This window comes from Abramis brama (genome assembly GCF_963993115.1).
Source record: "Abramis brama genome assembly, chromosome: 1".
Lineage (NCBI taxonomy): Eukaryota > Metazoa > Chordata > Actinopteri > Cypriniformes > Leuciscidae > Abramis > Abramis brama.
The window spans coordinates 4,541,747-4,558,294 of NC_139963.1; the positions used below are offsets into that span (position 1 = coordinate 4,541,747).

The 16,548-nt window shown below is 37.1% G+C and overlaps 1 protein-coding gene across 7 annotated transcripts in view; it reads right to left on the reverse strand.

Moving 5' to 3' along the window:
- The window catches only part of LOC311079384 (E3 ubiquitin-protein ligase rnf213-alpha), a 74,271-nt gene that overhangs the window by 24,078 nt on the left and 33,645 nt on the right, over nt 1–16,548 (reverse strand). For 6 of the 7 annotated variants that reach the window (XM_084108768.1, XM_084108771.1, XM_084108770.1 and 3 more), the window contains 21 exons: nt 15,418–15,542; nt 15,234–15,329; nt 15,026–15,147; nt 14,816–14,947; nt 14,636–14,730; nt 14,400–14,553; nt 14,174–14,309; nt 13,854–14,045; nt 11,378–11,499; nt 11,058–11,215; nt 9,995–10,204; nt 9,728–9,915; nt 9,015–9,135; nt 8,830–8,930; nt 8,043–8,225; nt 6,837–7,003; nt 6,641–6,746; nt 4,435–4,549; nt 3,482–3,677; nt 1,659–1,855; nt 1,449–1,571 (listed from right to left, as the gene is read on the reverse strand). In XM_084108768.1, the coding sequence (XP_083964894.1) occupies nt 1,449–1,571; nt 1,659–1,855; nt 3,482–3,677; nt 4,435–4,549; nt 6,641–6,746; nt 6,837–7,003; nt 8,043–8,225; nt 8,830–8,930; nt 9,015–9,135; nt 9,728–9,915; nt 9,995–10,204; nt 11,058–11,215; nt 11,378–11,499; nt 13,854–14,045; nt 14,174–14,309; nt 14,400–14,553; nt 14,636–14,730; nt 14,816–14,947; nt 15,026–15,147; nt 15,234–15,329; nt 15,418–15,542 (3,039 nt within the window). The remainder of the gene's footprint in view (nt 1–1,448; nt 1,572–1,658; nt 1,856–3,481; nt 3,678–4,434; nt 4,550–6,640; nt 6,747–6,836; nt 7,004–8,042; nt 8,226–8,829; nt 8,931–9,014; nt 9,136–9,727; nt 9,916–9,994; nt 10,205–11,057; nt 11,216–11,377; nt 11,500–13,853; nt 14,046–14,173; nt 14,310–14,399; nt 14,554–14,635; nt 14,731–14,815; nt 14,948–15,025; nt 15,148–15,233; nt 15,330–15,417; nt 15,543–16,548) is intronic. The other variant, XM_084108769.1, reaches the window with a different exon arrangement.

Genomic DNA, 16,548 nt, shown 5'->3' on the forward strand with positions numbered 1-16,548 from the left:
ACATCAAGGGGCAATTTTTATAATGACTGCATTAAATGTATCTGTGCTCTCTTTTACTTGAATTTAACCAATTATTTTAATCAATCAGAGAACTATATGCTACTGTACCAGTACAATTTTACCAACATCGACAAAAGCCATCATTACACTGCAAAGGTGGAACCGAAACTGCAACTGACATGACATTTACAGCACCTGTCAAAAGTTTGGAAACAATAAAAATGTTTGATTTTGTTGAAAGAAGTCTCTTATACTCACCAAGGCTGCATTTATTTGGTCACAAATGCAGTAAAAATAGTAATATTGCAAACAATTATTACAAATTAAAAGAACTGTTTACTATTTAAATATACTGTATGTTAAAATGTAATTTATTCCTGTGATCAAAGCTGAATTTTCAGCATCATTACTCTTACAGTGTCACATGATCCTTCAGAAATCATTATAATATGATGATTCGCTCCTCAAGAAACATTTATTAATATTATTATCAATAATGAAAACAGTGGTGTTGCTTAACATCTTTGTGGAAATGGTGATACTTTTTTTTACCGGATTCTTTGACGAATAGAAAGTTCAATGAACAGCATTTAATACAATTATTAAAATGTATTAAAAGCATTTATTATTTAGAAATATTTTGTAACATTATAAATGTCTTCACTGTCACTTGATTAAAAGTATTAATTTATCTCCTTTTAATTCTACCTGTTGAATGGTATTCACTGTTTCCACAAAAATGTTTTCAACATTCATAATAATAATGAATGTTTTTTGAGCATCAAATCATAATATTAGAATGATTTCTGAAGGATCATGTGACACTGAAGTGTAAAGCGTGAGTAATGATGCTGAAAATTCAGCTTTGATCACCACAGGAATAAATTACAGATTTAAATTGATTAAAATTCTTCTAAATTGTAATAATATATCACAATATTACTATTTTTACTGTATTTTTGATTAAATAAATGCAGCCTTGGAGTGCAGAAGAGACTTCTTTCAAAACCATTACAAAACTGTAACATTTCCAAACTTTTGACAGTGTGTTTGACTGTATGATTGTTTAAAAGATTGTAAAAGGTGGTATAAATGTGTTAACACAACAACTGCATAATGTAATAGCCTACATAAAGTATATCAATTATCAAATTGAAAAACAGAAACTAATTAATGGGTAGGGCTGCAATAATATGATCATGATCAAAATCATGATAGCCAATATATTGATGATGTGACTCGTATGAAAACCTCCAATTGGCCATTGCATTCATAAGCTCAACAGAAACGTGGGATTAGTTATAATGTTTACGATAAGAGAATTCATAAGATTGCAGAATTCAGTACTACAACATTTCATTCATAACAGAAACATCAACAGATATATGTGTATATACGTTGTGTCTCACTGTGTGTGTGTGTGTGTGTGTAAAGGAGTAAATAAATACCTCTATGGCTTTCTGTAGTCCATTCATATTGCAATCTAGCATGGCTTTGGCTACGGCATCTCTGATAGTTTTGTAGTCCATTCCACATGCTAGATACTGGTCAATCTGGCTGCCATCTTGATCCTGAGAGAAATAAATGTATCGGTTAAAGCACAAAATAAGCACAAATACTCATATCAGCATTATGAAATGAATTCGACCAAAACCCACCGACTCAAGGATCTCCTGAGGAAACAGCCACCTGAAGCTTTCCTGTGGCAGAAGTTTCTGCACATATTCCACCCCATGAAGACTGCAGATCTTTCTGATGAGGTAAACCCTGTACCAGTCGTTCCTGCTCCGGCAGCACAGATTAACCACACTCTTCAAAAACTCTGGGCCAGAAGCCGAAGAATCATCGTGCACACCTAAAACCAAATATGATCCAATTCATTTTCTTTATGCACAATATAACTGTCGATTTGTGGGTGAAAAAAATGTGACTTGGATATGTTCTTGACAGGGTTGGTGAGTTCATGTCAGGCACTAAATTAATTAAAGGTGCAGTGTGTAATTTTTAGCGGCATCTAGTGGCGAGGTTGTGAATTGCACACAACAGAAGTTATGGTGGCCGACAGGAAGTGATGTCGTCGTCTGAGACAGCAGAGAGTAGCCAGTTCAGCAATGAGGTTTCTTTACAAAGATAAATTAAAAAATTAGGTTTACTTGATCATTCAGTAAACTGATTTATTGTGATTATTATTGTTACCTGTTCATCATTCTGTCAGTGTTTTATTCGCTGACTTTAGCTAGCTTCTTTACATGAAGAACAACATAGTGACGAAACGCGTTTGTCCGCTCAGGGCCAATGTAGAAACATGTCGATGTAAGCAGACACGCGGTGTATGTAGACAGAAATGGCTCATTCTAAGGTAATAAAAACATAATGGTTCATTATATAAGGTCTTTATACACCACTGAAAACATAGTTATGTACAGAGAATGTCTAATAAGGGGAGAACTTCCACTCTCAGTAAACTTCCGGCTTCTGAACTGGTTGCAGTTCCACTCTGGTTCCATATGAGGGCGCTCACAGGACGAGTGCAGAATGAATGGAGGTCTATGGCGCTATACCCCTCAAAATCCACTTTTCTCAGGATATAATTTTTTGTCTAGTAATTTGAATGTTGTATTCGAAAGGAGATTCAAAGAAATTACACATTGTTGGGTGTTAAATTTTTTTAGAGTCACTTATTTGCTTTAAAAAGTCTTTTAAAATGTCAATGACGACATACACATCGTATGACCAGAGATACTGCTTTACGGCAATCCTTCAGTCACTCTGGTGCTTTTGCGCTCTGCACTCTCTTTTCTCTCGAAAACTGACACAGGTAAATACACTAGCTAGAAGAGTTTTTGTTTTGTTGTTTTAAAAGACCACGCTGAAAATACACACACACACACACACACACACACACACACACACACACACACACACACACACACACACACACACACACACACACACACACACACACACAATGTCATCAAGCGGTATCTCTGGTCGTAATCAGTCCTTCACTGACCAATCAGCGTTCATTAGCAGAATGCTAGCGTGTTATGGGCAACAACAACTCAACCTGTAAGAAATCAAAAGGACATAAGTACTCGTTCATTCAACTTTCGACCTATAACCCATGTTGAACTTGCAAAACCTACAATCAAATCTGAGATTTCTCAACGGCAATCGGGTGAAAGAGACAAATTTAGCCGTCTAGCGCCATAGACTCCCATTCATTTTGCACTCATGGGCGATCGCCCCCAGTGGAACTCTGGTGGAACTACAACCACAATTCGGTACAATAGGACTTAATAGGGAGTGGCCAGCCTCTCCGTAGACGGGCTCTGGTTATGTATATGATCTTGCATTTCTGTCAACAGATCCTCCTAAATATTACACAATGCACCTTTAATAGAAAGTTTAATGAACAGCATTTATTTGCATGATTATTAAAGCACAAGCACTAAAGACTTGCATCCTGCAGCACCGGTACCTCTGTTGACCAGCAGGTCAGCGGCCACATCCAGGCCCAGTCGAACCCTGGCCACCCGCTGCAGGTGCTCTATAGACGCGGTGTGTGAAGACACGGAGTCAGAGCCAGCGAACTCCAGCAGAAAGTGTGTTTCCTCCTGCAAACAGGCCTGCTGCTCCGCCACGGAGTGCCACTGTGTGCGGTCGTACATCGAGTCCTGCACACACAGGAGGAATGTACTGTACTTATAACCAAACTTATGCCACATATCGGTGATTTCATACTGATTCTTAAGAAAGGAACCAAAATGCTTTGTAAGTTAATTGGTAACACTTTACAATAAGGTTCATTAGTTAACATTAATGCATTAACTAACATCAACTAACAATGAGCAATACTTGTGTTACAGTATTTATTCAACTTTGTTAATGTTAGTTAATACAAATAGAACTGTTCATTGTTTGTTCACAGTGCATTAACTAATGCTAACAAATACAACCAATGATTTTAATAATGTATTAGTAAATGTTGAAATTAACATTAACTAAGATTAATAAATGCTGTAGAAGTATTGTTCATTCTTCATCCTAACTAAAAATTAACCTTAAAAACATAAATTTTCTTTAGAACTTACATTCTCTTTACACTTTTACATCTTAAATCCTAAACTTTGGTAAAATTTGGTTAGGGTTATTCTTAAATTACAAAATACACTTACACTAACAGTCACACTAGACTGAAGTTATCGTTTACATAGACTAAAAACATTTTGATCTAAATGTTGCTTGAATTTGAAATTAAATGATTGAGTTTGAGTGGACTGTAAAAGAAAAGCATTAAAGTTTTCAGCTAACTCTTCCAATACCTCTTCTAAGAGAAAGCCTAGAATACGCAGAGAGAGAATCTAGAAAACTACATCTAAGCTGTAAAATATGGCAAGTGAACCGATTTGGTGAGGGCAGGGATATACACACCTCCAAACAGTTAATGTACAAGCAATAAAGCTCAGTTTTATCAGTCTCCTCCATGATGTTGCTCTGCTCAACCTCTGTCAGATGTGCTTGAAGATAGTGCTTCACATCATCAAAGCTGAAATAGGAAAACACAATGATTATTATATACATATATAAATGTGTAAGAAGGGTTGCCTTATTCAAAGAAAATATATTTCCATCAGACAGTAATGACTTGATTATACAAATCAACACTAATGACCATAAAATCAGAAGATCCTTTTATGTGACACCAGCCAGTCTAGGAAACTAACAAACTCCTCCACAATTTTGAAACAAAGAGCAAACATGTAAACATTTCTAATAAGAAATGTCAACTGTTAGACAGTTTAACATCGACAAATGGGTTCGGCGATGGCACATTTCAGTCTCACAAGGAAAATCACGAAAGGAGGATGATTCCCAAGACTGAGACCTAAAACAGACCTTCGTTTTGACCTCTTGAACACAGGACTGAAATCCTCTCTAAAACCCACAAAAACGACCTTTAAATATCAAAATGCATCAGATCATTCCAAAACAATGCTAGAAAGACTTATAATCAAATATCACTTTCACTTATAGGAAGTATGGTTGATATCGGTGTGAATGGTTTTCCATTTCTCAAATTATGTTATGAATCAAATCTCTGTAAAGTGTATCATATTCATATTGTCGAAAATAAACCCTATTAGAGTGGGAAAGTTAGAGATCTTGTCACTAATAAGATAGCATGTTGATTTATGTATGAGGAGGAGAAATAGTTACGCCCAAACTAAAGGCAATGTCTAAGACTAAGGTTAAGCTGAAATGCATCATGAAGAAATAACCCATCTAGCCTCATTTCACTTCTTTGCTTCCTTTTCTTAGTTTTTGCCTTAAAGCTTCAGTCCATGACTCAGTATAGTATTTCCTCGCCTTAAACTACAACTTCAACCTGCAGAGACTCCATTCATCAGCCAACACAACAACTGATCGGCTTCCTAAGACGTCACTCCAGATGCGAAAAGACCTCAAGCGAATCAACAAACAACAAAGAAGGGAATCCCCATTCAAAGACGCAATCTAGGAAACGCAAGTAATGCCTCCAGATTCTCGCATTAAGAAAGTCAAAGCCTCATTGAAGACTCAATGCAAGGGCTGAATTAATGATTGATGGCTCGTTCAGGTCAAGTCCTAGTAATTGCATACATTGCTAAAAACATGGGATTTCATTATTTCACTCTCTTAAACTTTCCTCACTTACTTTCTTTCTTTCTGCAACTGTTTGAATGCGCGTGAGTTAATGTAATATTAGTTTCTGCGTATTAGAATAGTTCAATAACTATATGTGACCCTGGATCACAAAACCGGTCACAAGTCGTACGGGTATATTTGTGGCAATAGCCAACAATACATTGAATGGGTCAAAATTATCGATTTTTCTTTTATGCCAAAAATCATGAGGATATTAAGTGAAGATCATGATCCATGAAGATATTTAGTAAATTTCCTATCATAAATATATAAAACATGTATTTTTGTGAGTGAATGCAGCACAATCGTGAACATAAATGAACAACTTTAAAGGAGATTTTCTCAATGTTTAGATTTTTTTGCACCCTCAGATTCCAGATTTTCAAATAGTTGTATCTCGACCAAATATTGACCCATCCTAACAAACATACATCAATGTAAAGCTTATTTATTCAGCTTTCAGATGGTCAAAAGTTGACCAATGTGACTGGTTTTGTTGTCCAGGGTCACATATTTAAAAAGAAGTATCTTGTGTTATGTGCTTATGAATTTAATGTCTTTAAACTGCTGATCTTGTTACCTAATAATAGTTATTAATAATTATAATAACAATTGAGAAATTAAGGCAATATTTTTTACACTGAAACTGATTGCCTTAAGTGAAACAGCATCAGAATTGAGTATTTTGAACTCAACTAATTTGTGTTTGACCAATTAGACTTTACACCCTTAAGTAATACCAACAAAACTTTCCCTGTAAACTCAACTCAAATACTTTGTGTAGCAGAAACATAACTCAATTGAGTTAAAGCAACTCATGTGATTGCACTTTAGTGGCAATTCCTTATGCATTATTCAATATATTAACAAAATATATTTTTCAAATGTAATATATTGACCATAAATATACGGAAATATGTTTTCTTTGCGTAAGGGTATGTCCTGCACTCACCTGTATTTGAGCAGGAGTTTCAGCACCACTGAACGCACCACTGGATTTTTATCCACAGAGTCATCGAAGGGAGAAAGAGCCTTGGTCAGGAACCTGCGGTCTTGCCCTGAGAGCACGAGCAACAGCGTTCTGATCATTTATTCCTACGCACACACACACACACACACACACACACACACACTACTACCAGACGTACCTCTGATCTGAGGGAGCGAGCAGGCCTCGACCATCAGAAGAGACAGCAGGTGGAGTATGATGTCTTTGTTGGGAGGAGTGTTGTCCTTGAAGCACACGCTGGACACCACGTCAATGAAGAACGCATTACATCGCATTCTGAACAATGCGTTTTGGTTGATGAGACCCCTAATGACCAAAACAAGCACACAATCTTTTAGACTGACAGAGAGAGATACAGGCAAACAGAAAGATAAAGCACAACTATTCAACACAAGTCTCAAATCACATTTATTTAGTGCTTTTTACACTACAGATTGTTTCAAAGCAGCTTTACAGTAGGCGCGTTTCCATTACAGATTTGCGCAAAACTTTTGCGATTTTTTTTAAATGTCAACAAAAAACTATTTTGAAATGACGCCGTTTCCATTGACCGATGTTATGCGACTAAAACTTCATTTTTTCCTCTCGCGATAAGTAAAATCATTCCAAAAACCATGTCAACGGACGTTGGTAGGTTTATGTACTATATCCCAGTCACTGCACTGGCCATTATTATTAATCGAAGGAGATGTATGTGTGTTTTCCAAGCATTAATGGTAAGGAACGACCCTTATTATACTTGTGAGCGGCACATATGAGGAGTTTCTGGGTGTTTCTCCCTCATATCTACTTCGAGGTCTTGATTGTGGCATTTATTTGAGGTTTAGAATCCATTATTCCTGTAATTCTTTTGTCTTAAATTAATTTAACCGCGTCGTCTACGTCAGGTGACCTGTAAATGCGCAAAAACTTTTTCTATTGCAGTTTTGCGAAATATTTATTTTTCGATTTGCCTGAAAAACCTCCTCATGCGACCGGAAAAACTTTTTTTGCGATAAATGGGAGTTTTTGCAAAATTGACGTGTTTCCATTGCCCGTATTTTCAATTCACAATTACAATTTGCGCAATTTGAAGGGTAATGGAAACGCGGCTAGTGATAACAGGAAAATAATGAAACAAAGTTTGTTTCCAGAAGTAAATAGCGTCACAGTCCAGCTTAAGTAAGTTCAGTGATGGTTCATTTCTGTTGTAAAAAGTTATTAATTTAGTTAATTTATATATATAGCCGCTCTGGACAAAACCGTGATGTCATCGTCCAGCTCAGTTCAGTTCTCATATAATGGTGTCAATGCAGTCAGATCAAAAATATTGTTGAATATTCAGCACAGAAAACTATTAGATTACCGTATTGTGTCAGAGGCCTTGAGCTCAAAGTCATCAGGCACTTCTTGTACACACAGAGGGCAGTGCATCTGACCGGGCACCAGCCACTGCTTGATGCAGCTCAGGCAATAGATGTGGTCACACGGCAGACTCAAAGGGTCCCGAGGGTCTCCCATGCACACTGGACAAAGTTGGATCCCAAACCTGGGTAAACAAACAGAAGCTGTGTTTACATGGACCCTAATAATCTGTATGTAAGCACTGACTAAACAAAAGTTGCATGGAACCACGTCAATCAGACTGAAATTTAATCCGGATTGTTAAGGGCTGGTTTAAACATTTGGTTATACTTTATTTTAAGGTGTCATTGTTACAGTGTAATTATATATGTAAGTACTGAGTAATATTAATTAACTACATGTACTTACTATAGGGTTAGGGTAGGATTAGGGTTTGGTTGAGGGTTAGTTGCATGTAATTATGCATAATTTACTGTTATTACTATGGTAAGTACATGTTACATATGTAACAAGGACACTGTAAAATAAAGTGTTACCAAATATTAATCTGAATCTCTTCAGGGTGCACATGTCAAAAGATCAATATGTTGTATAAACACGCACATCAACTTTACTTAGCGTTCATGTAAACACTACGTTTGGATTAATCAATGGGAATGATTTCATTCTGATTGAAACAGAGGGTGTCTATGTAAATGTAGCTAGAGCCAAATCACCAAAATCCTGTAAAAGCAGCCTCTTACTAAATCCTTCGACAAAAAAAAAGAATAACTATCATCAAATCAAACCTAAAAATGCTCTGAGATGCTTCATCTTTGCAGGCTTTGAGTACGGTGATCACTGCCTCGAACGGCTGCTTCTTTTTGAGGTCCGAGTTCTTCTCTAGGACCTTCAGCAAACAGAGGAGTATCAGAGATAAACAGTTCCTTCAGGAGTTTCATTTCAGCTTGAGGAAGGAGTATAATCGACTCACTTGTGCTAGGCGTCGAGTGTGTTCCAGAACCAGCGGCCTGAGTTTCAGCTGCAGCTCTCCAACGCCCAGTAGCATGTGCTCCACAAACAGGGCCAGAGAGTAAATGCGCTGCCAGCCTTGTCTGAAAATTAATAATACAATGATGCAAATGACCATACATGATAATATTGATAATTACAAGTTTTGTTAGCAGCAGCACTGTGCACATGGGTTGAGTGTCATTCGGAAATGAACTGGGAACACCTTGAAAATTCCAATTCATTTCCCAAATGAGGCAGCAAACAGGAATTACATAATTGTATTTAAATTTTGAATCTATGGAATATACAAGTGAAATTCAGAATAGAATAGAAGAAAATGCATTATCATACACACACTCACACACAAAAATACAACACACATTTACAGCAGTATCAAGTTAGATAATAAAATCATAAATGGAGAAAAAAATATTTTCATGGCCAAGGAGTCTTATACTTTTCATTACAGCTGATGCACCAGAGGAAACATATTAGCCTACATTATGGGGGGAAAGTGGTCAAATAATGTGGAAAACGGGAGTTTTCGAAGTTCAAACCAAAGATCTAGAGTACCCAAGTCCCACACAAATAGACTGAGAACAGCTATTATGCAATAAATATAACTAAAATATACAGATAACCTGTTACTTGTAAAAGATAGGACAACATATTTTCTAGCTCATAATAACTCACTGGATGTGGGTGACCATCAGTTTGCTCTTCTCTCCGTAGTGGCGTACGCTCTCCTCACAGCAGACCAGCTCGATCGGCACCTGGAGCTTTTTCACACGCCTGAGCCAGGCCAGACTTTCAGCATCTCCATTTAGATTCTGGGGCTCCAGGTATTCAATACAGGCCAGAGCGGCGAATGCATCTAACGCCTGAGAAACAGAGGGAAGTAAGCAAAGAAGAACATCCAGATCCGATCCCCGTAATATCATGTAAACCTCAAGCACTTACAAGTTCTCTGCCCTCTCTTGCGGGTTTGTTATCTTGCAGCATCTGAGCTATCTGAGGCTGTATACTGATCATCCGGTAGAGGTTCTGTATTCGGTTCTTGAAGTGATGGTAGGCAGCATGAACCCACGGCAGAGAAATGACTTCACCCTCGTGCGCTTCCTCACCATCTCTAAGCTCATGCACACTGCAAGTAAGGGCTCCACACAAGAGCTAAAATGTAAAAACAGACACACACATGAACAAGTGTATGTGAACTGTCACGTGTGCTAATGTAGACACCAAGGCATAAGCAATGCATTGTCAGAATGTGATGCTGTTTTACATGACATATTTAAAGGGGTCCTATTATGCCCTGTTAAAAAGTCTTGGTTTTGTTGTTGGGGTGTACAAATTATGCTTTCATGTTTGATTGTTCAAAAAACATTATTTTTCACATATGTGACCCTGGACCACAAAACCATTCACATTGGTAAATTTTATTTTTATTAATACTATTATTAGGTAACAAGATCAGCAGTTTAAAGACATTCAATTCATAAGCACATAACACAAGATACTTCTTTTTAAACCTGTGACCCTGGACCTCAAAACCAGTCACATTGGTCAATTATTTGATCATCTGAAAGCTGAATAAATAAGCTTTCCATTGATGTATGGTTTGTTAGGATAGGACAATATTTGGCTGAGATACAACTATTGAAAATCTGGAATCTGAGGGTGCAAAAAGAATCGAAACATTAAGAAAATCTCCTTTAAAGTTGTCCATTTATGTTCGTGATTGTGCAGCATTCACTCACAAAAATAAATGTTTTATACATTTACGGTAGGAAATTTACAAAATATCTTCATGGAATATGATCTTTACTTAATATCCTCATGATTTTTGGCATAAAAGAAAAATCGGTAATTTAGACCCATTCAATGTATTGTCGGCTATTGCCACAAATATACCCGTGCGACTCGTGACTGGTTTTGTGATCCAGGGTCACATATTTTATGGTATGTGCTTGGAAATGCAGATGATGGGTAACAAAAAGTATCTTTAAAAGGGTCTGACTCTCACCTCGAGGTCCACCTTCGATATTACATTCATGGTCATGGAGACGAAATCCTGGAGATACCTGTGGAAAAACTCCATCTGCATATCTTCGGATGCTTCAGAGATGTACCTGCCCAAGGGCGTCTTCCAAAAAAACTCTTCAAATTGCTTTAGAGAGTGTCCTGGTGACAGAAATGCAAATACAGCATTTATTATTATTTATCAAATTAAAAACATTTATTAGTTTTTAATTTGAACTGTAAATAAAAGAGTTAAGGAATGGGAAAACTGTGAAAATGTTTTTCTTTCAGGAAAACTAACCACAAGCAATTAAGCAAAAATACCTTCTCGCTGCAAAGCATGTACCCAGAGGTCCTCTAGGCAGTCTTTAATTCTCCAGCTGAAAGGCATGGTGCAACCCATGTTCCTGTCAACGGCAATGTAGTTCTGAACCAAGATCGTCGAGCTGTTAAGATGGAGGGTTTTCAGTTATAATAATGACATTGCTTTAAAGTCAGAAATATACTGTACCATACACGTGTGCTAATGTAGACACCAAGGCATGAGCAATGCATTGTCAGTATGTGATCCTGTTTTACATTACATATTTAAGGGGGTCCTATTATGCCCTGTTACAAAGTCTTGATTTTGTTTTTGGGGTGTATTAGAATATGCTAACATGGCAAATTTTCCTAAGGGGTGGTGAACAGCCTTACAAAAGCGAGAGCTTACAAAAGCTACAGTAAACACTACATCAATGCTGTGATGTTAGACAGCAGGCTAGCGAATGCCCTTAATTAACATCATAGCAGCTACATAAAATGTATTATTGTAGTTGTGTTTTCTATTAACAATTCCAATTATAAGACATACTTACACAGGGTTTCTGCACACTTTTTAAAGTCAAATTTAAGACCTTTTTAAGACCCGAAGAAATCAAAATTAATACCATGCATTAGGGGTGTGCAATATTGACAAAATATGTCTTGATATTTTCAAAGTTTTGTTGATAATAAGTAGATAATATTTTACTGATTGTGTTTCTGTGCTTGGCGCCATGGCTGGTTTAGGCCTGTTGTTGACAGCTGACTGACGAAGATATTCATATTTTTCATATTCTATGCAGTGGTCAGTTCACAGCAGTGACAGAAATTATTTTTTTTTTATTAAGGGGTAATATTTGCCACCTTAAATTGATTTCCAGGGGCATTTTCACCTATATATGGACATTTGTAGATGTATGCATCACCTTTTATGTCACCTAACATTCAAATTAAATTATATTAGAATAATTACACAATACCACTGTTACCAGTCAAATTAAATCATTAAATCAAAATCCATCTTTGCAGTGCAGAGGTGACACAGAAGTGGCATCAGATCTGGCATTAATATATTTACACTGCATTTACAATTGCATAAATAAAGCTATGAGATTGTTAAATATGAACTGATTTCTAATTTTAACGTTCTAATTAAAGGGTACTTTAAATGTGAAACTAAAACTGCCAGTAGGTGGCGGCAAGTCACTGTCTTAATAAGTGAGTTGAGGGAGTCATTCATTCAACCGATTCGTTCAAACGGCTGATTCATTCGGGAAAGAAGCAAGTGATTGTTCATTGAATCATTAAATTGAATCATTCAAAACGCGGATTTCATTAAAAAAATCATAGCTGTCTGTTGCATTGAGACTCTGCTATGGCTTCATTTTGAAATTCTCATCAGCGAAATAAATTGAAAACAAACAATATTGACAATATTGTTTATAAAATGTATTAATTTTTAATTTATTAATGTTAATTTATTGTTAATTTAACTGGTATGTAAAATAAAAATATCACATTTGCAACTGTGCACGGGAAAACGGAACTCCTGCTGATATGATATTGTAGGCCTATGATAACAACATAATATGATACAAATATAAGACAAAAACTCATTTGGGAACATAGGCTACCTATAACTGCACACATCACGCAGTGAAAGCATGAGAGACAAAAGCGATGTCAGCTCGAAAAACAATGATTACAATATCATAATAGACAATACACATCGCACACCACTAACGTTACGCACATAAAGAACGAACTTAGAATTGAACTGACATTTACCAACTTGCTTCTCCTTCTCTCCTCCTGTTTCGCGTGCAGGAGACAGAGTTAATTCCTTATTCGCTGCCGCGAATGTGACGCGCAATGTCATGTGAACAAGCAAATCCACAAAGAAAGAATAATAAATAAAAAAGTACGCTAATTAGATGGTTCTAATTCAGAAAACATTTAGATATTTAGAAAATTTAAGACCTTTCATAAGTAAAAAATAAGACTTTTTAAGACTTTTTATGGATCCGTGGACACCCTGTTACAAGCTGTGAACTGGAAAAAACTTCTTGTAGTTCTTGAAAAGTGGATTCTGTTAAATAAAATATCTACCTTTGGAATGAACTTTGAGCTTTGTAACCTTGAATATCTTTTTTTATGCTCAAACAGCAACATTACACACTAACTAAAGTTGAAAATGTGAAAAAGCATAATAGGACCCCTTCAGTGTTCTTGCTTTCCATTTGAGACGGCGATTTACATTGCGTTACCAAAAGGTTCAGGTTAATGGAAGGTTAATGTTAACATTCTAGCTAAAAAACATATCAACATTAACTTTCTGAAATGCCAATAATGATGAAAATGCAACGCATATTTGCCTTGCATAATGAATTGCTGTTGAAAACATTGTAAAACAAAACATAATAAAGCTTGTGTAGCTAAGAGCATTAGTGTTACAAAAGGCTTACAAAATGTCTCTTGAAATCAAATGATCACATACTTGTTTTTCACATTTGTGTGAGGAACATTCAGTAACATGACATCTCCAAAAATATTCAACCACAGTTTCTTCAAGGATTCTTCAGCGTTTGTATCCAGCAAGAGGTCTAGATTGCAGTCACGGTCAATAACTGAAACAAGCTGAGCCAAGAAGGGAGTTACTACTGCTTGAACTCGCCTCCATAGGGCGTGCCTAAAAAACAAAAATGAACAAATATTGAAAGTAAAATTGTTTTAGGTATTAGGTATTCACAGAGAGCTAGTAAGGCCTAGTCAAAATCTAAACATCTGAAATACAATCCAAAATACGGTGTAATTTACCTAAAAGTTCCACCCTCTTGCAAGGCATCAATATTTAGTGCTTCCCTGGAGACCCAACTCTTGGCGGAGATTGCGTTATCATCGTGAGCCATCAATAGATTATGAATTCGCTTCTTTAACGTTTTCAGAAATTCAGCTGGTAACATAAATATACAAATATGAGTAACCACTTACAGTGCAATTAATGAAAGCTTTGAATAATAATAGAAACAGTGATAAATCTCACCTTGTAGAGTCTCATTGTCAGCCAGGAGCATGAGCAGGATTTGTACTCTCTTGGTGCTGCGGGTGCCGGCCTCGGTCTGATCTCTCAGCATGCCAACTGCACTCTGAACACAGCTACGCACCAGCGCTGTGGTGTCCACAACATTCTCCAAGCCCTAAAGAGCACAAGAAAATCACCTACTGAGTCAACATAGAAGCCAACTGAACTCAACAGGGTGAAAATAGTACTGAAAATACATTGCTGTTGTTGAGGTTGTGACTCACAGTATTGTCTTCTACTTCCATCTTCTCTTCTTCTCCTTCTTCTGCGTACATTTCCTCAACCTCCATTGCTGCAAGCAGTAAAAAATATTTGGATTGTTTGAGAAAGTTGATAATCACTTAAAGAGAACTCTCAATATTTGATTGAGACGTCACCTTCAGGCTCAGGTACTTTCTCTGCTTTCTCTTCAAACAATTGACTGATGGTCAGACCCTGCAAGGCTTTTATATCAGAGGCGATATCTTTCGATTTCCTGAGGTCATCGATGTGGACTGACTTCCAAGGGCCTTATTAAAAGAATGTTAAATGAGATTTTCTATAAAACAAACAAGTTTTGGTCAGTGATGAATTCAAACTCGTCTTACCGCCATGAAATCCAATGTAAGAAGTTCCACCATCCATTCTTGGCAGTTTAGTGACAAAGTACATAAAAGTCTTTCCATGGCCCTCTTTCCTGAATTTGTTGATCTCATTGATGGAAGAATACCTGGAAATATTTGTCAGGTTCAAATCATGCTGCTTTCATTGCATTTACTGAACAAACAAATGTGCCACCAGCCACATTTAACTCACTTCGCAGATGCAATGACATTTAAACTTGGGGAGCCTTCATCAAAATCGGTTTGGATGATGAGTATCTTGTCCCCGGTGGTGTTCTCCAAATAATTTCTGAACACAGAAAATGAGTTTTAATTCATTTAATTAAGGATAGGTGTGCTTTTTGTTGTGATGTGATATAATGTAGTGAACACAATACTTGATTTTCTTGAGGAATGAGTGTTCTGTGTCAAACTGCTGTAGAGAGAGGAGCTCTACATTTTGGACCACGTTTTGTAGCGGTTCAATTTCAGCTGCGGTCAGAAGCCTTGAGAAGGTGGTCACCTAAAGGATCAGGACAAAGATTGCAAGTTTAGTGTACAATATTTCTTCTCACAAAGACTGAAATGTAATGGATTTTTCAAGAGCAGTGGTTCTCAACCTTATTGTCTCGAAAGCCCCATCTAGCCCCCATGTAGACTAAGACATTTCGGGTACCTCTACCTCTAGTAACAAAAGCCGCTTTCCGACCAAATAGCTACAGGAACTTAGTTCTAGGAACTGTCCACTTCTAAACAGTTCTAAGAACTACTCTCCCCCAAACTCGGTTCTGCTGTTTGCGTTCGCACTGGCCAAGTGGCCATAGGAACTGGTAGGAGGGGTAAGGGAGTGACGCAAGCACGGCGACTTTTATTTTGACGGCGCGACAGACCTTTATTTTTGCGGCGCTGAGAACGCCAGAGCAAACAATGCTTGCATTCTCTGTGTTTATTAGTTAGCGATCTGTCTAACAGTACTGTTTAATATGTTATTAGATAGAACTGTTATAGAAAGTAGACAGTATATGAAAAAAAGGTTATTAGTCTATGCCGTGTGGTTGATGTCCAGTGTTGCTAGCTGGGCAGATAAACATAATCATGTTTGACTTGGTCTCCTCAAAGTTGCGTTAGATTTTCTCTTCAGCATAAAGGTTTAGAGACCCATCTATCACTGTTTTCCATGTTTGTATAGTTAGTTTATGGAGTAAATATATAGGCTATAATCTGTGTGTTTACATTCTAGCTGTTTTAAAAATGGCGGGTGCTGGTGTTCTGCGTGCGTTCGGTCAATCAGCGTACACTAACGTCACAGGTAGTTCCTATAGTGCTGGTTTAGACCCTACTCTGAAGTAGGACCTAAATTAGTTCCTCCAAATGGAGTTCCTAGAACTAAAATCGTTCCTAGTTCCTGCGGTGCGAACACGCTGACATCCGGGTACTTTAGCCAATAGTTCTAGGAACTGTGAAAAGGTTCCTCCGGTCGGAAAGCGGCTAAAGCTGCCTGTTTATTTTTACATTTTTTACTCACAAAT